A 26,293-nucleotide genomic window follows, 5' to 3' on the forward strand; every position below is an offset into this window, starting at 1 on the left:
AGCCCTTCTCCCATTATTGTGAACACGGACACCCTGGAGCCCGGCCTCTCCGTAAGTTTGCTTCCTCTCCTAGAGTCCATGCCTTCTACAGAGGGTCTCACCTACTGCTGGGCAGTGGCCGTTCTCCGCTGCCCGTCCGTTGGGTGGGATCCATTGTCTGGAGCCTAAGGCAGCGGGCAGGGTTGATCAATGGGAGAGGTCTCTCCGCAAGCCGCGCTGGAATGATTCCAGCGGGGAGAAGCCTGCTGTTTTCTCAGAGCAGGTTGCTGAAGTGTGTTCCCTTGCAAACAGGGCTTTGGGCTGGCCCCGGCGCCCTTTGCTCCAGTCCATCTGCTGAGATAATACGCATTTTGGTGCTCATCACACGTGTCTATTTTCCCCTGTGGGGTCTGCTTCCTCACCCTGGGTTCTGTGTGTCTCTTATCTCTGTGCAGCCATTCAGCCACTGTAGGCATTTTGGACTGTACCACAGCCACTAGTTAGGGGTTTGCGTGCACATGTGTGGGGGTGTTAAAGTGACAACATCGGAGTCCCTGGAATAAGCTGCACTGGTGTGGCAGCGCACAGGGTCCTGGCTGGGGAAAGGCCACATTTGTGCAGAATCTGGTTTTAAATGCCTGTTGATCACTGTGACCCTCAAAGATGATTGAGCCTCACTGCAAAAGAGTTCTGATGAAGCTCTCCCTTGGCAGTCTTTTTGCAGCAACACTCTCCTGCTTCGCAGCCATGGCCTGCCTGATCCTGGCCACTGCGGCACGTCTGCTCCGATCCACCTGGATCAGGAGGGACCTTTGCTGGGGTTGGGGCCGTTCTTTGGGCACTGGGTTCTGTGACCCAGGAACACGACGGCCATTTGCTCCACGGATCCCCTCTTTCCAGGTGCCTGAACTTTTCTCTCTCTTCCCAGGTGAATGGCAGCGATGGGATGTTCAAGTATGAGGAGATCGTCCTGGAACGGGTAAGCACAGTTCCACAGGTCCCAGTCAGCTCCCCCTGCCCAACCACACAAGCACACCCTTCTCCGTTCTGCGCACAGAACTGTGGCACATGCAGCCCCCCCCACTTTCTGCAGTGATCTTGGGAGATGGAGCTTACCAAAGTCTCAGGTCCTGTCCCAGCCACGGAGTGGAGCAGAGCAGAGGCTGGGAGAGCCAGCTCTTTCTGCCAGGGTCAGCCTCCAGAGCCAAGCCCTGCTCTCCTACGGAGATTCCTCCCTGGCCCTGAGGTTGCTCTCCTGTTCTAAGGGGGCTGTTTCATTCGGAGGTGTGGGTCTTCACACCGCATCTCTTTCCAGGGGAACTCTGGCCTCGGCTTCAGCATTGCTGGGGGCACTGATAACCCACACATCCCCGAAGACCCCGGCATTTTCATCACCAAGATCATCCCGGGTGGAGCAGCTGCCATGGATGGGCGGCTGGGGTGAGTGCTGGGGGCACGTGGGTCCCCAACCCTAGCCCTGAGGGCCAGGTCGGAAATGAGACGTTTGCTCATGGCGGCTGGGGTACTTGCCCAGATGGGCATGATGCTCCTGGGGCCGGCCCTCCCTCCCTCCACCGCTGCTTTGTGCGCAGGGTCAACGACTGTGTGCTGAGGGTGAATGAGGTCGATGTCTCCGAGGTGGTGCACAGCAAGGCGGTGGAGGCGCTGAAGGAGGCTGGGCCGGTGGTGAGGCTCCTGGTCAGGCGAAGGCAGCCCCCGCCAGAGACCATCATGGAGGTCAACCTGATGAAAGGACCGAAAGGTGAGAGGCTGGGTTTGGGGGCTGGGAGGTGGCCATCGGCCACTTGAGCCTAAGCTCATAGAGTCTCCGTTAGGGCTGGGGTCGGGGGTCCTGAAGGGGGCCAGAGCAGAGCGGGACAGCTTGGCTGCTGAGGGGCAGAAGGTGCTGCTGGTGGCCGGGAAGGTGACTTGACCAGAGCAGGTGTGGTGAAGACTCAGTCCAGGGCCAGATGGGAAGTTGCCCAGGAGCCACGTCGTCCCAGGAAGAGCCCAGGTGGACCAGGAGAACCAGCCGATGGAGGGGCACAGCTGGTTCCCGCTGTGTGAAAAGGAGAAAACCATGAGGCCCTAAGGGAGTTGAAGTTGCTGTGGGGGCCCCCTCAGGCTGCCACCCCAATTCCTGCTGAGGCTGGCCACGCTCCCATGGGGGTCTTGCTTTTCATGGAGAACCGCCCCGCTGAGGGGAGGAGGACGGCACAAACGGGGCTCCCTTGTCACTCCTCTTCTGTGCTTCTGGCCATTTGTGGTGGGGCAGTTTCCCCAGCCTCGGGCCTGAGGGTCCCCAACCCCTTTTCGGCAGTGGACATTGCCTCTCTCAGCCCTTCGTTCTGTGCCAATGGCGGAGAAGCACCCTTGAACTTTGAACTAGGTATGCTGAAAGGGGGACCCCCCATTGCAGCCCTGGCAATGCTCCCTTTTCCCAGGGCTGGGCTTCAGCATCGCCGGCGGCATTGGGAACCAGCACATCCCAGGAGACAACAGCATTTATATCACCAAGATCATAGAAGGTGGGGCAGCCCAGAAAGACGGGCGGCTGCAGATTGGGGACCGGCTGCTTGCGGTGAGTGCCTAGCATGGCTTCTCTTGCGTGCTGGGGTGGACCAGGCTGCGGAGGTGACGGGTCTTTGCCTCATGGAGCCGAGCCCTGGAGAGGTGTCTGGCTATGAAGCGCGTCTCCCTGTTGCTTCCCTTCTTTTCGTACCCTCCGGAATGGCAGGCCCAACCACCCCGCAGGGTGCTGGATTGGTTGCAACAGCTTGGAATGGACCCTCCCTATTCTGAGGCAGTCTATCTGAGTGTCACATGTTGGGACATAACCTAGGGGAGGCTGTTGAGAGTGGAAAACAAGGTAGGGTGGGCGGGCATTGGGGCTGCCCGCTGTCTTCCTGGCTTTGCTTGGGCAATCAGAGTGTACCTGCATGCTGGTCCCTCCCCCCCTGCCCCCCTCCAGGTGAACAACACCAACCTGCAAGAGGTCCGGCACGAAGAGGCAGTGGCTGCACTGAAGAACACCTCGGACATGGTGTACCTGAAGGTGGCCAAGCCAGGCGGCGCCCACCTCAATGACCTGTACGCGCCCCCAGACTACGCCAGCAGTACGTACCTGGCCCCCAGCACTTGCGGGGGGCGGTCTGCATGGCAGCCGAGGGGGGAGAGCAGCAGAGACTAAGCCTGCCCCTCCCCCCCGTCTCCCTAGCTTTCTCCGCCTTGGCTGACAACCACATAAGCCATAACCCAGGCCTCGGCTACCTCGGCGGCATGGAGAGCAAGCCCGCCTACCCTGCTCCCCCCCAGGTCACGCCTGCCCGCTACTCCCCCGTGCCCCGCCACCCGAGCGGGGAGGAGGACTTCACCAGGTGAGCAGTGGGGGGGGGGGGTCATGCGGTCCTGCTGGATTCAACAACAAATACGGCCGGGGGATCCGTCTCCCCATGGGCTCTCTATTCGGCCCCTGGTTCACGAGGGTGGGAGTCCACGCCGGGAGGCAGGACTCTCCCGGAAGTCGAGCAGGGGCAGAAAGCCAGCGCTCCACCACAGACGCCTGAGGTGCCACACAGGAAGCCCAGCCGATGGACCTGCAACTGTTTTTGAACCAGGGTCCTCCGGGCTGTCCCACCTCTTGCAACTGGCGTTAGGGGTTCTTCCAAGCATGCTCTTGCAGCTGGCACTGAGAGTCTGGGGCGGGGGCGGAGGGCCAGATCCGGGGAGGGTGAGTTAGCCTTTGCACAGCCCTGCTGCACGCGAGGCATGGCAGCGAACAGGCAGCCTGGCCCTTTTCTGATGTGGAGATGGGCGAGACCAGGCTCTGCGGGCAGAGGGGAGGTCAGAGACTGGCATCGGAGGAGCTAGGAGGGCCAAGGCATGGGCATTTCTCCTGTGGCACTAGGGAGTACACAACTGCATGGCAGTGCCAGCTAGTGACCACGTGGGGGTGCTAACAGAGGAAGGACAGAAGCCATTGCCCCGACCTGAAAGCAGAGCATGGCTTGCTTGCCTGCTGGCAGTGGCAGAAACGGAGTCTACAATTGGAAAATTCCAGGGGGCTGCTGCTCTGCCTACCAGATGCCCCACCCCCATCTTGAGCAGGCTGCAATTCATAGGGGGGGGGCAAGAGGGGCCCTGTGGGCGCATTCAAGGTTTAAGCCTCTGGGGCAGGACCCTGGCAGCCACGTGGGCGCCCTGACTCCGCTGCCAGGTACCTCTGGGCCTGCCCCAGAGCTTGTTCTTGGCTCTGGGCAGCTTGGTCATCTGCAGAGCTCGCTCTGCAGGCAGAGCTCACCTCCTCCACAGGGGCCGGGCCCAACGGTCCCTCCTGGCCAGTGGCCATAGGGAGGGAAGGGTTAAGCCTGTTGCAGGCCCTTCTCAGTGCCTGCCTCTGGAACATCTCAAGGGTTCTGTGACAGCTGCCGGAGGGCGGTGCGTGTGGTGCAGATAAAAGGCAGGCTGCCCGGCCCCACCCCGCCCCAGAGACACGGCCACCATGATCACGGTCAACGTCTCCTCCTCCATGTCCTGCGGGAGGCAGCCCCCCCAGCAGTCTGCCAGCCTGCACCGAAGAGGGCTCAGGTATTGCGTTCCCCCCACTCGTGCCCTCAGTTGGGGGGGCTCTGCAGGGCTTGCCAAGGAACTGGTGAGGAGCATCTGGTCCAACTGGCTCACCGATGCTGCCCTCGGTTTGCTTCCATCCTGCCCGGGAGGGATGACCAGGCTCCCAAGGTGCAGGACCTCCCCCCCCCCAAGCTAAGTTGGCCACCAGGGTAGGGGGGCAAGAGGGGATGAGCACCCCGGGGAGGAGGAAATGGGGTGGCTGCGGCTGCTGCTTGCTGTGAGGAAGGGCTTGGAAGGGTGGGGAGGAATGAAGGTCTTCTGAAGTTCTGCTCTTGGTTACTGGGGGGGCCAGCGAGAGGAGCCTGAGCCTCCCCAATTCTCACCCACTCCACCCCCGGCCCCAGAGCAGCCAAAAGCTCCCTTTGCCCAGAACGTAGGGTCTGGCTCAACCACAGAACGAATGTGGGAATGCAGCTCTCAGGATGTGGAGCAGACTGTTTGCCCCCACCCCCTGGGATTGAGCCCAGCTGCTCCTGCGCCCCCAGCCCTGATGCCGGCCCCTCTCCTCTTCCTCCTCCCCAGGGAACCTCGGAAAATCTCCCTGCACAAGGGCTCCAGCGGCCTGGGCTTCAACATTGTGGGGGGCGAGGATGGGGAGGGCATCTTCGTCTCCTTCATCCTGGCCGGGGGGCCCGCGGACCTGAGCGGGGAGCTGCGGCGTGGAGATCGGATCCTGTCGGTGAGTGAAGTGGGCCTTCTTCTCGGGGCAGAGGGTCACACGGCTGCCCTGCCTGTGGCAGAGGTCTACCGGCCATGCTGGAAGCAGCCGGCCAGGAGCGCCTCCTCGCTCTTCTGGCCTTTCTGCCCCAGGCATTAGTGTGTTAACCGGGCAGGGCGGGGCGGGGCGGGGCAGGGCAGGGCAGGGCAGCTCACCCGACCGGTCTGGCCTGGGTTAGCCCAGCCCCATTGGAAGCTGGCTCCCGCTTTGCCAGGGGAAAACAGTGCTGAAGCTCCCAGCGCGAGGATAAATGGATCCGGCCTGCAGGAGGCGGGTGAATCCCGGCCCTCCTTGCCCCTTCGCTGCCTGGCAAGCAGGCCGCCCCCCCGCCTTCCAGGGACAGGGGGCTGTTTTTTGTCAGGTCAGGCACACACCCGCTGCAACAGTTGGGTGCCTGGCATAATGTGCCCAGCCTGAGGCTGGTGGCTTTGGGAGGGTGGGTCCGGCCAGGGAGGCCCGCTGCCAGGAACAAGCGTGCCAGGCTGTCCGGCTTCCCCTTCCCGCTGAGCTGACGGGCGGGGTCTGTTTGCCAGGTGAATGGCGTCAACCTCCGGAATGCAACGCATGAGCAAGCAGCAGCGGCCCTGAAGAGGGCTGGGCAGACTGTCACTATCGTAGCCCAGTACAGGCCCGAAGGTAAGATGCCTGTGCCTTTCGGATGGGCCCCTCCCCAGGTGGCGGGAAGGAGGTGCGCTTGTTTCCCCTCCAGCTGCCCGTGCCACCAAGTGTGGCTTTTTGCTGCGTTGGGCCCGGCTGCGGCCTCCTCCGTCCTGAGCATCCTTTCCCTTCGGGGGGCGAGTGGAGAGCAGGCCGATGGGGGACTCTGCAGGCTCGGCGGGGGGCTCTCCCGCGCAGCTTTGCTTCTGTGGCCGTGCTGTGCCCGGCAGTGCCCTCTCTGGGGGCTCTGCTGGGCTGACCACGATGACTGGCCCCCGACCAGGAAGCGCCCAGAGGACGGAGGGGACCGGCGCCTCCCCGCCAGGCCGGCCAGGATGACGGTGCCCAGAATGCCCAAGTGGCGTGGCTGGGTTTCTGGGCTTGCCAGCAGGGGCCAGGAGCCGAGTCCTGCCCGATCCCGGCGGGGAGGCCAGGGCCACCCGGACGAGGCCTGTATAGCCGTAGGGCTAGCAGCGCGAGCTCTCCGCAGGCGGGATGCAGTGGCCCGTCGCCGCCGCCCTTTTCCTGCTGCCCCTTCCCGCGCACCGTGTGCATCCGTTAACGCGCGTCGCGGGTGGGGGACTGCGAGTGGGCGTGGGCGGTGCTCTGTATGCAAATGAGGTGTCTGGCTGGGGTTACTCGGGGATTATCGGCTGGCGGGCGTCTAGAGATGGAGCAGCACGGCCGGCGATTGGCCGAGGAGAATTGACGTGGAAAACCGGGGCGGGACGACGTTGGGTAGAAACAGCGGGGCGTGTCCTGAACATGGGGCGGAGGCGGAGAGCTTCGAAGCGCGGGCGGCGATTGGGCCAACCCCAGACCGTGGGGGCGGACCAACTCTGAGAGGATGCGGGCGGCGATTGGGCGGGGCGGAGGGGAGGGCCCGCAGCGCGACGGCCGGTTGGGCGCCGCGGGCGGAGTGGAGCGCCCATTGGCCCGAGCCCGACGCGGGGCCGCGCCCCCTCCTTCCCGCCCGGGCGGCCGGCCGGCCGGGCTTTGTGTGCGGCGGGGAGGCGGAGCCGCCTGCGGGGACGCGGGCCGGCGCCGGGCAGGTGAGGGGTACTCCCGGCCGGGCTACCTCGAGGGCCCCGCGCACGCCTCTCGCTGCGGTCCTGGCTGCGCGTCCAGGGGCGCCGCCGCGGGCCTCCAGCCGGGCCGCCGAGACCTGCTGCCGCGCTTCGCCTCGCGGGTGGGCCGGGGGAATTCCGCTGGGCCGGCCCGGGCGTGGGCGGGACCGCGGCGAGGCCGCCCTCCCGGGAGCAGCGCGAGCCCGTCGACCCCTACCGAGAGGCGGCGCCGGCAGCTGCTCCGGCCTTGTCGCGCCCCGCGGGCCGGGCCGGGAAGCACCTGCCGGTGGCGCGCCTGCCTCCCGCCCTCGGGGGCGGCGGCGGCGGCGGCGGCGGCGGCCTGGCCGGCCGGCCGGCCGGCTGGCACGGGACGGCGGGCTCCGTATGCGAGGGGTGAGGCGGGCGCCTGCTTCCCTGCCTGCCTCCCTCCCTCCGGCCCGCGGCAGCCTCCGCTGCGCCGCCGCCCGAACGTCGGGGATTCCGGCGGGCTTCGCGTGCCGGGCGCGCTGGGAGTGGGCGGCGCGGGTGGCTGGCAGCGCCGGGCGGGAGGTGCCCGCGTCCTGTGCCAGCGGTGCCGGGCTTCCCGGGAAGGGCAGCGCCTCCGAGGGACCCGGCGAGCGCCGGAGCTTCAGGCGGCGGAGCCGAGCGACGGGCCGCCCCTTCTTCCCTGCCCGCCCGCGGGGCGGAAGGGTCTTTTGCGGCCGAGACTAGGTGGAAGACGAGCGGAGAGCGGGCCTCCCTCGGCGTGACCCGCAGGGCAGGTTAGGCTGCGGGGCCGAACTTTGTCCAGGCGGAGGCGTTATCAGGGCGCTTCCAGCGAAAGTTGGCAGGATCGCTGAGGACTTTCCCTGCAGGCCGTTCGTTTCTGGTCTGGTTTTCGTTTTTGAGAACAGTCCCAAAGGGGCTGGATGTAGATTGGCCGGGGATCAAAGTGCGGGGTGGCTTGCTTGGACAGCTTGTCTAGAAGGCGAAACCAACCGCCGTATCATCCGCCTGAGCAGGAATCCTACCAGAATTACTAATTCGGTTTCCTTCTTCCGGAGGACCCAATCAGCTGGAATGTGATGTTGTTTTAGTAAATTCCTTGTTTGTCCTCATGCCCTGACTAGCAGCTGCTGTTTAAAATAAATTCTAATCAGGCTTATCACACTAGCTTTAATATCTGGAGTCCTTTTGTGGTTTGCTTAGCAAGCTACAAATTATCTTAAATCACCGGTTTTGGTTTGTACATAACAACAATCCAAGGATTAATAACATGAAACTAGGTTGATTTATTTCTTTTCCTGGCTGTGTGTGAAACCTGGCATTTTATGCGATCGTATTATTGCTTGTGTATATAATGCTAAACCAGGAGTTAACGTGGTGTGTAATCTAGAGACTGACACAATAGAGATGTGGACTGGCCCAGGTTCCATGCCCAGGCTTGCTTCTTTTTGGAAAATGTAGCCTTGTAATAAAAGGATAAAAACTATCTTTAAACAATGATCTTACACTATTAGAATCTTTTAATTTGCCACCCTTTTGCATTGGTATAGAACTGGTTTAAGTAGGACTGCCTAGTCTAGAACAGGATGACCTGGGCCTGCTAGAACTACAATGTGGAAAAAAAATATGACCAAGTGTCAGTCATGAGAAAATAACCCCAAATCCCCTTTTGGGGAGTGCTTTTATTAAGCACTTCACGGAGGGAGCAGTGCTTCAGTTGGCCTGTGCTGTGACTACATAATTGCATTGAACAGGGCAACACAACAGGACAGGGCAGCAGCATTTGTGGCTCTCCAAACATGGCTGAACTACTCCACTAACAGTCCCAGCTAGGTGGCTGTTAGTGAAGGATGTCGCGTGTCAGTTCAGTGACAGTTGTATTACACAGGTTCCCATCCCTGGTAGAGAAGGTACACCCTCATATCTTGCCCTGCAGATATGGCTGTTTTTCAGATTTCAAGGGAAATCTTTGAATGGGTTGGGGTTTTTTTAGTCTCAGCTGAATGAACGTGAGCCCACCCAGAGCAGACAGTTATGCTTGATAGCTCTGCCTGTAGACTATGAGGAGACATTTAGTGCCAGTCTATGATAATGTGATCATGCTACATTTTGAGCTTTACGGCTGAAATGGCACTTACTCGGCCTTGCTGAATCTTGCAGTTATTTCAGGAGGGTGCTTACTCTGCTACCAGTGTGAAGCTGATAGATTAACTGTTTTGCTTTTGGATAGGATAGTCAGTCTCTGGCAGCAGGCATGCCGCTTCATTCTTTGTCACTAAGAAAGGATGTATTGGGGACAGGAGATTCACGTCTGGCTTACTTTCTCTCTGACTTGCTGCTCTGTGCACTCTGAGCAACTTGCAGTTGAAATACTGGCAGCCATAAAAAGAAAAGGAGATTAATCTTCCTAATCGGCTGAGCTAACCAGTGTGGTTAATGTGGGAGCAGTAGCTTGTCATGAGACTTCGTGTGCTGTGACACCTGTCACTTGTGCGCTCTTTAATGTGAGGGCTTTGCAACATGTTACAGGTTAATATTTTATTTATGTTCTATCCTACCTTTATTATTTTTTATAAATAAGGCGGTGAACTTCCCTAATACTCCTTTCTCCTCCTGTTTTCCCCACAACAACCCTGTGAGGTGAGCTGGGCTGAGAGAGAGGGACTGGCCCAAGGTCACCCAGGTGGCTTCATGCCTAAGGCAGGACTAGAACTCTCCATCTCCTCCTGGTTTCTAGCCTGTTGCCTTCACCACTAGACTGAACTGGCTCTCTTCATATGGTTACTAACTGGGTGTGCTGTAGAAACTAAGGGAAGTGGGACTTTGGCTTACAAAAAATACAGTAATGTGTGGAAAATTATCAGTGACATTGTACAGTTGTGGGGGATGAAATGTAAATAATAGTCTCATGAATCTGAAGTGCTGAGGGGTAAAGATGAGGCACTGAAAATCCACAAAGTAGATTCCTCCTGGCCATGATATAAGTAAAGCCATCACCATCCTTTTTGAACTCGTTTTGAATTTCAGAAATGTGAAACACGTTTATGGAACCTTTAGATAAAGAATAGATTTGCCTCTGACCAGAAAGAAGTTGCCACGTTAGTTCTCTGCTGCTTTTCTCATAGAGCTTCCTTGGTTAATTGTTCGATAATTAGCATTTATTTATTTATGTGGAAAACATTAAACCGTCTTCTAATGAAGTTCTTGAAGCTGCTTACAATACTGTACATTTAAAGTGTAATAAAGGTGACGAGAGTTGCTAGGGAGAAGCGGAAGTATAAATAGGCTTCTCTGAGATCCGGGAATTCCAACTTCAGCCACTGTGTTGAATCGCTGGATCACAGTAAAGCCCTCTGAGAATGCCAAGTACCCGGACAAGGCTGCAGATGCAACCAGCTGTCAGTCTCCACAAGCCAGGTCATCTTCCTCAGCCTCTCACTTCTGTTCCTTCTAGTGGCAAATGCAAAGGTGAATGTGGGAGGAAGGTCCTTCTGCCTGTTCTCTAGATAACTCAGGTTTAATTATCAAAGGCACCTGTAATGTGAAAAAGAGTCTGTAGCTGTTGGGATCGTATTGCCGACAGACTCCCAGCAGTCTGGGGGGCACATACTAGTTCAAGGTGACCCTCGATGGTACAGCCTGTGGGACAACGTACGGTAGTTAAACTAGATGTGGGCTGTTCAGTCCGTGGTCTGCTTTATCCCCTGCTCTCCAAAGCTTTTCAGTGCAGCCGAAAGCCCCTTCTGCTAGAAGTGTGTTTCCTTTCTGGCTTTTGAGGCTGGCCTGGTTTCCTTCCCTGTGTCAGCGCCTCCTTTTTCTCCTCCCTGACCGCTCAGTGAGGTTGCCATGAGAAACTCATCAGAGACCGCTGTCCTCTGCCCCAGGCACTGGAAACTAAGCGGGACGGCAGAAACCCACAAGAGCCAGAGCTTGATGGAGTGGGCTGCTTTTAGGTGGTTGAAGGAAATAGCTAGAGGCTGTCAGCATAGATGGCAAAGCTGATTTTGGCTCCTAGATTATCCAGGCTACCCTTTCATGCTGTTGTCCTGAAACGGGTCCAGTCTTGCATGGCATTTGCGAGGAGAGTATGTGAGCTGGGTCTGCTGTCAGCAGTGATCTGCTTGGTTGAAAGACTCTGGGGACTGCTGTGCTGCCGGCGAGAAGCTCCTTGTGACTAATGTCAAATCAGACACTCTCTCCTCCCCCACTCCCTCCCCCATAGTGGCCATTTGATTTCTACTGGATTTGAAAGAAATTTCTGCTATGTAAAATGTTTCATATCAATAGGCTTATATGAGCTTCGAGAGTCATGCAGTGCTAGCGAGAACCTTGCTTTAGGTCTTCAGGAGATTGTGCAGTCCTTCCTAAAAAAAAGGAACAGGATGCTACCCAGTGGGACCTCTGCCCTTTATTATCTGAGATTAAAAGAATGACCTCTTATTTTAATCCATTTATAATCACAAGCTGTGGTGATGGCTTGGCTGTTTAAACCAGGCCTGAGGGGGGTAACTGAGTCAATACCTGCCGCTTCTCTTCTTTGCAGCCATTAGATTGAGGGCGATGTTGGAAAGGTCTTGTTCCCCAAGATTCTGCGATGGAGGCGTAGACCCCTGCGCAGTCAGGAGGCAGCTGATGTTACAGGAACAAGCTCTTTGGAGCACAGATGTGGTAGGGGCATTTCCAAGCTCTGATCACTGCCTTTTCATTGAATCATCTATAGCATTGGTCAGGCCACATATACGTGCACGCACTTGTGCATGTATAAGTGATTTTTCTTAGATTTATGTAAATACATTGTTCCTGAAGCTGACTTAACCGGTTCATGTTAGTTCTACATTGTATAGTGATACTATGGAAAACTGGATCAATGCTGGTCATGGCTTGGGTGCTGGCTAGGATGGAAAATTCACAAGCTAATCTATAGTCAGTCATGATGCTTGGTAGGTAGTTGAGTCCTTGCCAATTGAGCCACACATTGAATAAAATAAAGACATAACTTTGGGTACTTTTTCTATGCCTGTAGGACTGATGTGACCATAATGAAAGTGGGGAAAAGGTTGAGTTACCTGGAAGAAAGGTGGCATTTAAGAAAGCTATCAGGAAAAATCAGACTGGAGTGTGTAGACAAAAGTATCCAACAAATTATAAAAGTTACTCAACTCTGCATAAAATTCACTGTAAAGTGAATATCTAGGGTTGAAGGAATTAAATCAGACTGCAATGGAATACAGCAGAACTGACATTTGGAATAACTGGCAAAATACTTCATGCCCAAGGCTGTGCTTTTAACCTGCATGTTTTTCACATTTCAGAGTTTATGGGCAATGTATATAGAGGCCATAAAGGAAGGATTGAATAGATCCTAATTCTAAGTCCATAGCAAAACAGACAACAGTTTCCCTGCTTTTCTTTCTAACTATCAAGTTTAGAGAAAGCATGTTCAATCTGCCTGCTTTAAACTTCAGGAGGGATTATGTGTTTCATGTTTACTAACAAAGTTTAGTGCTGAATTGGGGTTCCTTTATTAATATTACTTATTAAAAGTATTCATATTGATTTTATAAATTCCATTATTGATCATAAATATTTCCTTTTAATAAAGGATTTTTTTTAAAAAGGCAGTTCAGAATATAGTGCTAGTTTTAAGTTGCTATAAACAGCAAGTAGTTGGCATTAAAGGATTACAGTATACTTTATAGTTTATAATTCAAATAATTGAGGAAAAAAACCAATGTGTTTGACATCACATCAGAAACCTACAGGATATGATATTGTTAAATACAAGCTAACTCACACGGCTTAAAATAGTTGGCTGTGGATCTGGATGGATAACCACTAAGGAAGAAGCAAGTGCAATGAAAACAATGTAAAATGCTGGGAAGAGGCTGACTCCAATTTGGTCACCAGTAGCTGAGCCTGTTGTTTGAATTTGTCCTCGAGAGATCCCTAACACTCTGGGTCTGTCATTCTGTGAAGCAGTACCTGGATAGTCTCAGATCTTACTCAAACATGAAAAATGTGTTTTATTTCAGCTAAGTAACAGCAAAGACTCTTGAGTTTCTGATTGTGTTATTTCTGTGAAATTTAGTATATGCTGAATTTTGGAAGGTAACTGAGGTGTTTTTCTTCTATTGGAGTAAAATTACTCTTATTGGAAGTAGTGGGAAGCTCTCTTAATGGTGGCAATGTGGAAAGTCCACTGTTCTTGGAGACTTGATTTTCTAGGGTCTTCTGCATATCTGTCTTGTTAAATTAATTCAGTGTAAAAGAAAACTCTCAGAATAACCCATCTCTTCCTTATGTAAGCTCCTGTGTAATGACGTTGTTACTATTTAACTGTAAGCCAGTATGCATAATGCACTAAGATGTGCTATGGAAAAGGCATAACCCTGAAGTGAATGGTTAAACCCAAGACCAAGTTTATGTAACCCTTTGCTTGCTGATATGTATAATCTGAATGCAGGCAAGTGCAGTGCATGGAAGATTGATATAGCATCATCTGTGCACATTTCTGCAATGTATTAGGGATGTTTACAAACTGTCAAGGGACGCAGTGGCGCTGCGGGTTAAACCGCTGAGCTGCTGATCGGAAGGTCGGTGGTTCGAAACCGCGCGGCGGGGTGAGCTCCCGTTGCTCGTCCCAGCTCCTGCACACCAAGCAGTTCGAAAACATGCAAATGTGAGTAGATTAATTGGTACCGCTTCGGCAGGAAGGTAACGGCGTTCCGTGAGTCATGCCGGCCACATGACCCGGAAGTGTCCTATGGACAACGCCGGCTCTAAGGCTTAGAAACGGAGATGAGCACCGCCCCCTAGAGTCGGACACGACTGGACTTTACGTCAAGGGAAACCTTTACCTTTACCTTACAAACTGTTCAAGCACTTTTGGCATCAAAGCACAGCTTTGTTCATTTTAATCTCATCTCCAACAGGGCCAGAGAGCCAGATGCTCTTAACGGACTCTTGAACTGCTCTTTACTATTAATTGTGCCTTTAAAAAACAGTTGCATCTTTAGCCATTGAAATATTTGTGGTCATCGATGCTAGATGTTCTTTATGAATTTTGGGAAATCCTACTGTGATATCCTCTACTTCCTATCAGCACTTTTGTTGGGTCTTCTGAGTTCTGGAATTGTAAAAGAACAAAAACCTCTGTCCTCTCTGTCTGTCACCTGATGTAAGGTGCTCCTACTGTGCATAGTACCTCTTCCGTTTCCTTCTTGCCCAGATGTAAACCCCAGCCTGTTCCACCTCATCTGGGCAAGGAAAGTGTTTCAGGCCTTTAATGAGCTTGGCTGCTTCTTTCTACATCTTTTCCACAGTAGCATTTCTGAGATGGGGTAATCTTCCTGTGATGATATTCTAAATGCAGTATCCTGAATACCGTCCAGTTGGTCCCTGTTAGTTGCCTCTTTGGTCTATTTGCCATACCCCATTACGCTATGGCTTCTTCAAAAGACCAAGCGCCTGTATCTAGGTGTGCAGCCTATTTGGCCCAGGACCTTGAGGGTAATAGCACATGGATGGGGTGTTCCACGGGTTATCTGTTTGGGTGGCTCTGGGGAGGGCTGCTGCTTGTCCGTTCCATATGAAGCACAGAGACTCCATTGGGCTGACCTGAACGGGAACCGTGTGTCTGACTGACTTCGCCCCTGCCCTCCTTTTGCTTGCAGAGTACAGCCGCTTTGAGTCTAAGATCCATGACCTCAGAGAGCAGATGATGAATAGCAGCATGAGTTCAGGGTCTGGTTCACTTCGAACAAGCGAGAAGCGGTCCCTCTATGTCCGGTAAGCATAACGACCGTTTTTTTGTGCTGAAGGGCGTGTTGTCCTCTTCAAATTCAATCTTTCTCTTTCTGTGTTGCACCCATAGGTGACCTCCTCCCCCTTGGTGCCACTTGTTGAGAACACTTTATGCATTAAAGCGTGGTTATCAGGAATCTTTGTTTTTAATTGATTTACAACAAAGTTTAGGTATTTTTCGGTCATCATAATTCTAGCAGCATATCCTCAGCATGTGTCTCAGGGACTTCCAGTCTTCCTGAAACTTTGCTTCCTATTTTGAGCACTACCCCAAAGGCTGCATAGCCTGTGTGCCAGAGCATGGTATTGTGCAGGGTCTCCAGGGTGTGGGGCAGCAGTGGCCTTGGTCTTTGGTGCACTCTTGGATACCTTGTGATTTTCAGGTCCTCATAGTTCACATGACCTCTTCGTCAAAAACTTGCTGGCAACATTTTAGCCACATGTGTTGAGTAAACCCAGCCATGTGATTTGCTTCTATCCTATGAATCCTGAAATTGAGTTGGGTAAACCTTGGTTTAGTTAAGCATGGATGAGCATGTTGGGCAAACCCTGCCTGTGTGGGCCAAAGTCTTCTGCACAGTACTGCTGAGTCTTCTTAATTTAGGAAGAGAAATGAGCTCTCTGTAGGATTACTGCCTTTGGCTTGCTAATTACCCTGAAGCTGCTGTGTGATACTGCACTGACTGATGCTTTGCCCGCAAAAGGAAAGGTGTGAACCAGTAACTCTGCTGCCCCTAGAAAAGGACTTCTTAGATCTTGGAAGTAGTTGGCTGTATCAGTCACTGTGCTCTTCTGTAATTTGCGGGAGATGCCCGTGTTAGGTATTTAGATGGGGATACACGCCAACCATGGTGAGATTCTTGGTCCATTGAGTTAGATGAATTGGCCCATTGCTCACTGTTTTTGGTGGATGCCTTCTGGAACTATCAGTCCTCACAAATCCTTCCTACACTCAGCTTGCCTTTTCAACACAAATGGGCAATGCAGTGAGAATTTCTGGGCCCATCTTGTGTGGCATATTCTTGACTGCTCCTGTGATTGAGGCAGCTTTCTGCAAGTCCTTTTGCACTTGGGAGAGGAGACTCAGCCCTTTTGGGTGGAGTAGTTTCGAACACAATTTAACTGAAACTGATGAAACGGACGAGCTGCCGGTTGTGGTAATTACAAGGCTTGTTATGCCAGATTGGAAAGCATGATCTAGCCTCAACCAAAACATCCTCCTAGGTTCTTTGTGCAGAGCAGGAAGTGAACCCTTAAATCTGACACAGGCGCTTCTTGGGTGAGGGCGCAGGAGATCTTGCTCGCTTCCTTTCAGAAAATGCTGCTGAATAAGCCCCCTGGTGGCAACAAGAGAAACTTGTGAAACAGCAACACTCTGATGCTGAGGGTGTGATATACGGCTGGGGACTTACAGAGTGAAAATTTGGGGCTTTTAGGTTGCCAGGACGTAGAGTCACTGGGATGGACCTGGATAAAGGGGCCACCTTTCAAAGCAGTATCCTAAGTCCAAAGGAAAGGGAGTTTGAGAAAGAGAAAGTAGCTGAGTAGGAAAACGTATGTGTTGCATCCACCAGAAGGTCCAAGGTCCAGATAGGACTGGGGAAGGCTTCAGTATGAAACTTTGCAGAGTAATTGCATGTTGTGTGAAGTAGGACTGTGGCAATCCTGCTAACCTTCCTTACCCCTGAACAGGGCCCTCTTTGACTATGACCGAACTCGGGACAGCTGCTTGCCCAGTCAGGGACTCAGTTTTTCTTACGGGGACATTCTGCACGTCATCAATGCCTCCGATGACGAGTGGTGGCAGGCGAGGCTAGTGACCCCTCATGGCGAGAGCGAGCAGATTGGAGTCATACCCAGCAAGAAGAGGTGAGTGCTTGTTCTGGAGCGGCGGCCCTTGCTGCGGTTTTCACGTGGCAGTTCTTGCCTTCGGCCAGGTGGCGCTCTTTTCTTGAGATGAGTTGTCAGAAGGAGCTGATAAGGGAGTGGCCGTGGCTTTCGGGTCGGTGCGGCTTGGGCCTGTTTTTTTGTTTTCAAGCACAATGAATTTTCTGTTGGCCAAGAAAGTTCTGCTCATTATGGGGGGCTGCTTGGATTTTTGAGCTTCTGTTTTACCTTACACAGAAAGCCTGATTAATCAGCTCTATTTGTGCCAGCAATTTCTATGAGATTCTTGAAGATAGATCTTGGTGAGGCGGGGACAATGGTCAGAGTGAGATCAAAGTCACACTTAAACATAAGGCTCTCTTTCTTTTTCTTGATACTGTCAGAGTGGAAAAAAAGGAAAGGGCGCGCTTGAAAACGGTGAAGTTCCATGCTCGAACAGGGATGATAGAATCCAACCGGGTAAGTGCTGGTTGGGTGTTTGTGTATGAGTGTGAGAAATAGGAAAAGGCTTTGAAGGAAAATGAAATCAGATCAGGAAGGTAAGCATATTTCCTGCAAGGTGTGCTTTTGCCTAGTGCCATTCAGGTGACAGTGGAATGAAGGGGTCCAGGTCTGTAGGTGGAGTGTATCTAGAAGGCTTTCCAGATATGATCTCCTCAGACTTCATCCAGACACGTTCTGCACTTCTGTGGCTCAGGACCGGTTGCTGATGGCTGACCCTAAATTCTCTAACGTTGGCTCAAGGGTGTTTGTGGAAGGCTGGGACTGTGCATTCCTGCGTGGAATGGTGGAGAGCCAGAGAGAGGGCAGGGCCGCTGGGGACCCCTCCTTCTTGTTGTGGAAATGGTAATTGTTAGTCATTGTCCACCATCCCTCAAAATCATTTTCCTCCACCCTTAATTTTCCTCTTACATCCCCGTTTACATGTAATTTCCATGATTTCATTTGAGGGGTAGCTTCCCTGACACTGATCACCGTTGTCTGTTCATTTTAATTTTTCTCGCATGCTTTAAATGCCATTGTTTTTTGTCCTTTTTGTTTTTGTCCTTTTTATTTCCTTCTGCACCCCTTGCATCTTCACCTTCTTCACAGTTGATCAAAACGAAACGTAAAAAGAGTTTCCGCCTCTCTCGAAAATTCCCCTTTTACAAGAGCAAAGAGAACTTGGCCCAGGAAAGCAGCGGACAGGAACGTAAGTAGCAGCTGCCCTGCTCGGATTCTGTCTGGGGAGCCCCAGCAGCTGCTGCGGGGGAGAGGTGGCCCCCGGCTTTCTTGGGGGCGGTCTTGGCCCCGTGGCCAGAAGGCTCGGTCGGATGCTGCGCTGCGCTGAGGCTGGGCTGTCCAGGGGAGCACCAGGCTGTCTGAACTGTGCTCGTGGGAGGCTCTGATTCTGAGAATGGCTGTCATCCTTAACTTGGCTACCAGGAAGTGGGTGGCCACATGGTTCCCTGTCCGAGGTCAAAGGCAGCTTGTAGAGCTTGTAGTAAGGAACGGCTGAGCCCTGTGGATCCAGGAGAGGCCGCCAGGCCCCCCTGACCTCCTTGCTCAGGGCAGCCTGGTCATTCTCACCTTGCACATGCAGGTGGTTTCCAGACTCTGCTTGTGACGTTTGTTCTTTGGTGTGGCGCCCTGGAGCACTTCACTCCTCCCGATTGTCCAGTATTTGCTCAGCAGTCCTCACTGCAGCCATGAGCTGAAGCCCGTACAAGTGACGCCCTCTGTGTGTTTTTTGGGAGAGCCCGGTCCAGTGGGCGTTAGTGAAGGCGGCAGGGATCATCCAGAGCCTCAGCAGCAGGCACCTCTCCTTCCCCTGCCTTATGACATTGGATGAATTGGCCAGAGGAAGCAAGTCTGTGCCCACTCCAAAATTCATATAGAATTGCTGTATTTGTGCTAGTGATGCCCTTAAAAAAGTAGCAGATCTTTATGTGCCATCTACATGAAGGGCAGCATTATGCTCTCACGCCATGTTTTGGGAACACTGCACGGATGAGGAGCCTGCTGACTTTGCAGACCACCCACCTCCACCCGAAGCCACTTTATACTATAGTGGTTTATCCAGCCTTGTATTTTTTTCTCGACTCCCAGCCCCTCTTCAGCCCTGTTCCTGTTGCCTGCCATCCAATCCCTTTAACTGGACTTGTCAGAGATTGAATTTCAGAGCTTCTCCTTGCAAAGCACGTGCTGGGTCACCAAGCTGTGCTCCTCTCCTTGCCATTGACTAGAAGAGCAGCCAAGGATTAGGATGCAAGAAGCCTGATTACAGATGTGGGCTCTAGTGAGAGATGGGCAGTTGCCTAAGGCTCTGCGAAGGGGTTGCTGCAAAAAGGGTTCGGAATAACTCAGCTTGCATGCTGCGCAGCAGAGCTGATCTCTTGAGCCCGATCCTCCCTTTGCCTTGTGCTCTCAGTTATGGTAATTGCATAGCAGTACCAGAGTCCAGTGAGTAGGGAGCTTACAAATTGGTGTGACAAAGAAATAATCAGTGGAATTAGGGACCAGAGTCCATGGGCTGGTGGAGAGGAGCAGAAGACACCATCTTCTGGGGTGTTGTTCTTGGTTGCTGGGGTCTGTGCTGCTCTGCGAGATGACCACCTGGCAGCCCCAGGGCAGCTGGTCTCAGAACAAGGGACTCCACTTGGTGTTGCCAGGCCTGGTTAGCCAAGCACAGAAAGGCATGGACCTTTGTCCTCGGCTTCTCCCCCAGGCATCTGGGGATGTCTGCTTTGTGTCCTGTATCTGGGGTCCTTCTGGAGCAAACTTTTGCCTGACATATATTCTAGAGGTCATGCTCAAATAGGAGGTTTTGGGACAGAGAGGACCTTTGGAAGCGTTGGTCACGAGCTTTAACTTCACTTGCTGTTGCAGCTCTCAGCCATTCTGCACTCCTGTCACTAATGCTATCCTGGCACTGTCTCTTCCCCCACTCTTTCTCTTCCCTTCTCTCGTTCTTTTCTCTCCTCCCTTCCTCTCCCCCTCTGGCTGGCTGTGAATCAGGACTTCCCTGGGTTAAGTGACGATTATTATGGCGCAAAGAACCTGAGTAAGTGGAACTCTACTGCACATGATCACTTTCCATTGCTAGCACACGTGTGACTGGGAACAAGCTCATGGTGTGCTTGGCATCGACCCAGCTCACGGTAGCCCAGTCTCATTATGATCGCTTCAGATGGACTTGTTGCCTCCTTCCAAATGGGAAAACTCTATTAGCATGTTGCTGATTGACCTTAGGAGCCTGTTCCTGGAAAATGGCTCACCAGCAGGATGGAGAGTTGGCCTGTAGAAAGGCCAGGATCCGATTGGGGCCCTCTCACAGCCAAGTGTCAGCTGAGGAAAGAAATTGGGCAGGGCAGGGCATGGAGGAGGTCCTAATATTAGGAAATTGCCAGCTGACCAGACCCTTGAACTTTGCTGTGTTTACACTCTGTGTGTGAACTCCTTTTCTCCCATGCTGTAGAAATGGGGACACCTCAACTGGGCAGCCCTGCGGTCTCTTTATCTTCATCTGCATGCTTACCAATCCCTCCCTTCCCTCCTCTTCCCTTCTCTGTAGCTCTCAGTGGCAGGACTGTGCTCTCGGGGGCAAAGGGAAGCAGGCGAGGAACAGGGCTGTATGTCTGTGCTTCAACCCTGCTTGTGCCTGAGCTGCTCTCTCTGCCCGCTCGGGATGAATTACTGAGGGAGACCTGTTATATGTGCTGCTGGACTCTTGTTTGGGCAAGCGATCCACGACTGCGTATAGTTATTTCCCAAGTGGAGGTGGATCAACTAGAATTTCCTCCCAAGAATGCCCTGAACTACAGTGCAGGGGAGGTTTAGAGCATGCACCAGCAGTCTGTCCAACTTGCCCTTGTACTCCTCTCCCCCCCCCCCTTTCCCAGTACTTGTGGTCATCAGCCTCTGGTGGCAGTCAACTCCTGGCCATCTGTACCTATTAAATCAAGGACTCTTTCTCGGTTGCAGAGGGTGTGACGTCAAACACCAGTGACAGTGAAAGCAGTTCCAGTAAGTGTTTTCTATTGTTCCATCCTGAGCTTTCTTCTTGCTTCACTCCTAGTGCTCGAAGTCAAGCTTAGTCAGAGATATAGGATACTGTGCTGTTGGTATCTAAATCTGTTCTTTGGGTTGGGAGTTCCTTTCAGTTGGTTCCCAGTGTTTGGGGTTGGAGCATAGTGTAAACCATCAGGTAAGGTGGATTGACTTCAGGTGGCAGAAACGAAGGCCTGAGTATGCAGTTTCATTCAGATACCGCTTTGGTTGAGTTATGCCACCATTTAGAAATACTAGAGGAGTCCAGTTTACATAAGTCCAAATTAGTAGATAAGGGACGTTGGATCAGATGTGGAAGTTATGCCTCGTTCCCACTGATGTAGGGTGCTCTTGAACCTGCCAGCATGCGTCTGTAATTTGATCTGCTCTTCAAACTGGGGAAGAAAACTCTTTGGACAGGGGTCGATTATGCTGTTGAACTATAAATCTCAGTATCCGTCATCTTCGGGCCATAGCGGCTGGGCTGCTGTGAACTGTATTTCCACAGGCTGGAGGACTACAAGCTCCACACTCTCCTTTGTAAGGCGGCTCCTCTCAGAGTGAGTCCCCCAAAGACTGAGCTAAGTGGAAAGTACATATGTGGTGGAGGGAGACCTTGGCTTCTCCCTGATCGCTGTAGAAAAGTGGGAATATCATTGAGTTTTAATGCCTGAGAAATTAATAGAAGTTGCCCTTTGGCAATGGGGTGTGGAGTTGTGGCTGCAAGGCCAGCTGATTCTTTCCGATTCTTTCAGAAGGACAAGAGGACACAATTCTGTCATATGAACCTGTGACACGGCAAGAAAGTAAGTTGGAAGAAGGCTGGTCCTCGTTTGTGGAGGCCAGCTTAGATCTGAGATTTCTCCATATTATTTTTCCTGATTGGCTTTGAACAGCACAGCTGAACAGAGGCTGTTCTCTGAAACCCCTTGTTCCCTTTTTGGTTGTCTTTGTAGTTCACTACTCCAGGCCAGTGATTGTTTTGGGGCCCATGAAAGACCGAGTCAACGATGACCTCATCTCAGAATTTCCACACAAGTTTGGGTCCTGTGTGCCTCGTAAGTAATGGCTCCCTTGTATTTTGGGGAAGGAAGACTTGACAGATGCTTAAGTATTCAGAGGTGGTGCTTTAGGCCCTCTCCTCCCGGTGTTTGTATGAGAATTCATATTTATCGTTCGAATGGTCCTTTTTTGCAGCTTGTTTTAAATGCCAAGCTGTACAGTCAAGGTTAGCCACACCTATCGATGTGTCAGAAGGGGATAGCTTTGGGCCTGTAGAGGAGGATGCTGCTCTCTGAACAACCAAAAAAGCCAATGTATTTTCTTTCAGACACTACCAGGCCACGGCGTGAAAATGAAGTTGATGGACAAGATTACCACTTTGTGGTATCACGGGAGCAGATGGAGAAGGACATTCAGGACAGCAAATTTATCGAAGCTGGCCAGTTCAACGACAATCTCTATGGGACCAGTGTTCAGTCTGTGCGGGCAGTGGCCGAGAGGGTGAGTCCTGCACAATGTGCTGCACCACTCTTGGTCAAAAGACTGCATGGCCATGCAGCTGTAACCTGCTTGGGACTTCTATCATAATTCAGCTCATGAGTCATCTGTATTGTGTCCACAGTCAAGCCAGCAGCAGATCGTGATCCTAGCTAAAGCTTTGTGGCTTGTATATGCCAGGAGGAGCAGCATCGCATGTTTTGAAGCTGCTGCTCCCATTACGTGCAGGAGTTAGCTACTCAACACATACGTAGGGTTGATTCAAGTTCTAAAAGGTTTTCAGTAACTCTGCCCACCTAGTAAGCAGATGGGTGGCGTCTCAGCCACTTTGGATGATGGTTCTCCTGATGAGTTTGTTGTGGGGATCATGGCAAAGCTTACGGAAAGTGCTGTGCAAAGGCTTTGTAATAACTGACGCCCTGCCCTACTCTAGGGGAAGCACTGTATCCTCGATGTGTCAGGCAATGCTATCAAAAGATTGCAGCAAGCACAACTGTACCCGATTGCGATTTTCATCAAGCCCAAGTCCATCGAAGCACTCATGTGAGTAGTGCAGAGGTTAGGAATTTGCTTCACCTGGATGCCACCTTTGAGGGGGATGAGGCAGTGGTAGAGGATGCACTCATTGAAAGGGGGACAGAATGCCCAGGGGGTCAGTGATGCAACGACTGCCATGGGGGGGGGTCTTGGCAGGAGGAAGGGCCTGCATTTTTAGTGACGGTGGCAGGTCACGTCAGACTTCTTTGGAGGGAATATTGAATGATGGTTATGGGGATGTGGGTGCTGGGCAGCTCTTGCCAAAAGGACCGTGGTCATGCCAGGAATGGATTTTTTGTCTGTCCAGTGCATTCAGCTCTCCCTTCATGCTTTTTGATTACTAGTACTGGTAACTGGCTATAGGTGGGGTTTTAAATCTCCTTTGGGATGCATTCCCCTGCGCCCAGCTCTGAGCACTGCCCGTCTTGCTTTGTCTGTGGCCTCCAGTGGCTCCACCACATCCATGGGCCACGAACTCTCTCCAAGGCCATGCCCCTCCTGCTTTTCCTCCTCCTGTTGTTTCAGGTGGGGTTGAGATGATGATGTTTTTTGTGGCATTTCCCTGGCAGTCCGGGAGTTCCTAACAGAGCTGAGGAAAAGTCAGATTTCAGACAGTGACAGAAATATACATGTGCCTGTTGGGTCAGATGCTTTTGTGCTGAGGCTGTTTTTTTTCTGGGCTGTCAGGGAGATGAATCGGAGGCAAACGTATGAACAAGCCAATAAGGTCTTTGACAAAGCCATGAAACTGGAGCAGGAGTTTGGAGAGTACTTTACGGGTGAGAATTCGGCTGCGTCGTTCTTGAGCTTATTGTGGGAACTCGCCTCTGTGCGCACCTGCAGTCCTTCATTGCAGGAACTGGAAGGTGCTACAGAGTGTGAAAAATAGAGGAGATCTCCACATACGTAAAAGTGGGGAGGTGATGCAAGACCAGGTTTGCTACTGCTGGGGGCTTGCAGGTTCTAAGGAAGGTCACTTGCAGCTGTGAGTTGCCACTTGGTGGTGGGGGAAGGAAATATGATCCTTCTTCTCTAGTAAACTACTTTTGTTTTACTTCTGTAGCCATTGTCCAAGGAGACTCCCTGGAAGAGATTTACAGTAAAATCAAACAGATAATAGAGGACCAATCCGGGCATTATATCTGGATCCCATCCTCTGAGAAACTGTGATGTCCCCTCCCTCCCTTCAATCAACCTATTAGAAGATCAGCGACCCTTCCCCAGTCCTCTGCCCCAAGAGGGGGAGTGAGAAGACCATCCCTGTCCCTTTTCTAGATGGTTGACAATTGCGTTTTCTAGTCCTGTTTTTCTTTTTCTTGGGATGGACCAGTCTCCTTCATCAAGTGACTGTCCCCACCATTCCTGCATGGACTTTCCTGCTGCTCCCTTAGAAATGGAGACAAACCCTATTTGAGAGTTTTGTGTGTTTTTAATTAAAAAAAAAATACATCAATTGTTAAAGTCAAAAAACAAGGCAGGAGGTGGCAGATGACAACTAGCCTCAAGAGCCACTGATGCAACAGACTTGGACAGTTCTTGCCCCTCTTAAATATAATGGAGACCGGCAGCCTGGGGCAACTTTACCAAGAAGAAAAGGCAACAGAATGCTTTTATTTATCTAGATATGTAATTATATATATAATATATGCTCTATATATTATATATATATGGACTAGAGAACACGAGGGGGCTGCTGAAAAAGAATTGCCGCCTTGCCTCAGCCATTGGGACAGAAACTGCTGTGGTTGGAGGTGAAATTAATGGTACTAAGGGTTTTGGGGTGCTGTTCCGTGGTTTTTCCAAAGCCAATTCACGCAGAAGGCTGCATTTGGAAAAAGAGAAGCCAGCACTGTGATTATGGAGCAAATGAGGGCCCAGAACCACATAACAAGTTACAACATTTGAGCACGCAAAAGCAAATGGATAATGCTACATATTAACTGCACATTGTTTTATGTCACCTGATGTGTTTGCATGAGAGGTTTTTTTAAGCTGCTGTTAAACCAAAATCATGTTTGTGTTGGTGTGTTGGCTTTTCATTATTCCAGGCTTTTGATTTTAATAATGAACTGAACGGGTATACAATCCAGTTTTTTAACTTATTTTTTAAGATTGTTCCATTGTAAATAGTTTCCAGACCCAACCTACAGACGATGTGGAATGAGCACAGCAGCTGTTCTGTGTTGCAGTCAGGTCACTTGTAGAGACTGAACTCCACCCCACTGACTTGTTCTGATGGAAGAACATTGAGTTCCATGCAGTGAGAAGTTGGAAGCAGCAGCAGATGGGAAGAGAAGCTTGTGCCTTGGAGGGTCACTGTTTCAACCATACAGTGGAAAATGTACGAGAGACTAATCTGAGAAGTTCTTATTCTAGCAGAATTGTGCCAAATTCTGGTTCCAACACTTGAAGCCCTTCCTGACCAAGCTAATCCTCAGAGGCTCCGTGGAGAATAGCACCATCCGTCTTATTTTGTGTTTTTACATAATCCTTGTGGCAGAGATGGACCCAGCCATTCCTTGCTGCCAACATCTGCTTGCAATTCTTCAGGATAGCAAAGGGCAAGTGCAATTTAGAATGCGCTCTCTGTGTGGCACAGACTGTTAGTCTTCCGTGGACTGCGGCCAGCTGCTAATGGGAGCCTTGATACGTGGTCATGTCAATGTGTAACTGTAGGTGCAGAAAGATTTTTTTATTACTGAACAAGAGAATAAGTTGGATCAGTGAGAGTTCTGGGTGGAGTTTTCAAGCATTCCTAAATTGATTCAAACCCTTGCCTGTGGGCCAAAGGGGAAGGTTCGCCCACTTTCTTCATCTTGCCCCACTCTCAAGTTTGAAACAGATGATCGTACACATCTTGTTTCCATGGAGTGAGTGCCATGGCTGCTATGGCAGGAGATCCGAGTTGTCCTAGTCCTAATCCAGTGAGTAGGACGAGGCCTCAGCTCGTAGCAGGTTGATGCTGTCCGCTCCATAGCTGGTAGGTAGCTGTATCATTCATTGTGTGATTTGTGCACGGCCTTCATTATTAAACATGGGTGAAAACTCTCATCTTGTGGAGATTCATTCTGGTAAGCGAGAAGCCATTTCCACATCAGCTGGTGTTGCAAGAAACTTCAAGTGGAACTTTGGAAGTCCTAGAGCTGTTGTCCACTGGTAGGACGGTGAAGAGTAAAGAGGAGGAAGCTGTTCACACGTGTGAGTCCCTGGTGGAAGGAACTTGGGTGAGAGGCTGCCACCTGCTTCCTCTGCTCAGCTTGTGTTGCAAGGCATGTTCGTGAGAGCCGGACTATGCATAATAGAAACAGCCTTTGAGGTGGCTGGTCTCCAGGCGCCTATTACGTTTCTTTTGTAATAGCCTGTCACCTTGTCTTCTAGGCGCATGGAGGAAAGGCCTGTGTACTCCATGGCATAGCTGGACGTATCAATCATGACACTAGTTGGTTTACCAGTGTTTCTTCCAAGGAGACATATATTTTTAATAAATGAACATTGCAATGAA

General features: G+C 52.0%; 1 protein-coding gene across 3 annotated transcripts; it reads left to right on the top strand.

Annotated features, from left to right (window-relative positions):
- On the top strand, positions 1–26,293 carry DLG3 (discs large MAGUK scaffold protein 3). 3 transcript variants are annotated; one of them, XM_063313721.1, is made up of 16 exons: positions 1–51; positions 908–958; positions 1,295–1,419; positions 1,572–1,741; positions 2,424–2,560; positions 2,951–3,095; positions 3,197–3,356; positions 5,131–5,287; positions 5,860–5,962; positions 14,709–14,823; positions 16,531–16,707; positions 17,109–17,184; positions 17,818–17,917; positions 19,723–19,768; positions 20,689–20,730; positions 21,510–21,560. In XM_063313721.1, the coding sequence occupies exons 2-14, from the start codon at positions 926–928 to the stop codon at positions 19,740–19,742; spliced, it is 1,518 nt and encodes a 505-aa protein (XP_063169791.1). In that variant the 5' UTR covers positions 1–51; positions 908–925; the 3' UTR covers positions 19,743–19,768; positions 20,689–20,730; positions 21,510–21,560. The 3 variants fall into 3 exon arrangements, with proteins under 3 accessions (XP_063169791.1, XP_063169793.1, XP_063169792.1); XM_063313722.1 differs by lacking the exons at positions 1–51; positions 908–958; positions 1,295–1,419; ... (4 more) ...; positions 5,131–5,287; positions 19,723–19,768 and adding exons at positions 5,534–5,687; positions 21,711–21,812; positions 22,085–22,257; ... (1 more) ...; positions 23,479–23,570; positions 23,855–26,293; XM_063313723.1 differs by lacking the exons at positions 16,531–16,707; positions 17,109–17,184; positions 17,818–17,917; ... (1 more) ...; positions 20,689–20,730; positions 21,510–21,560 and having other exon boundaries at positions 14,709–14,827.

Source organism: Candoia aspera, chromosome 12, assembly GCF_035149785.1.
Source record: "Candoia aspera isolate rCanAsp1 chromosome 12, rCanAsp1.hap2, whole genome shotgun sequence".
Classification (NCBI taxonomy): domain Eukaryota; kingdom Metazoa; phylum Chordata; class Lepidosauria; order Squamata; family Boidae; genus Candoia; species Candoia aspera.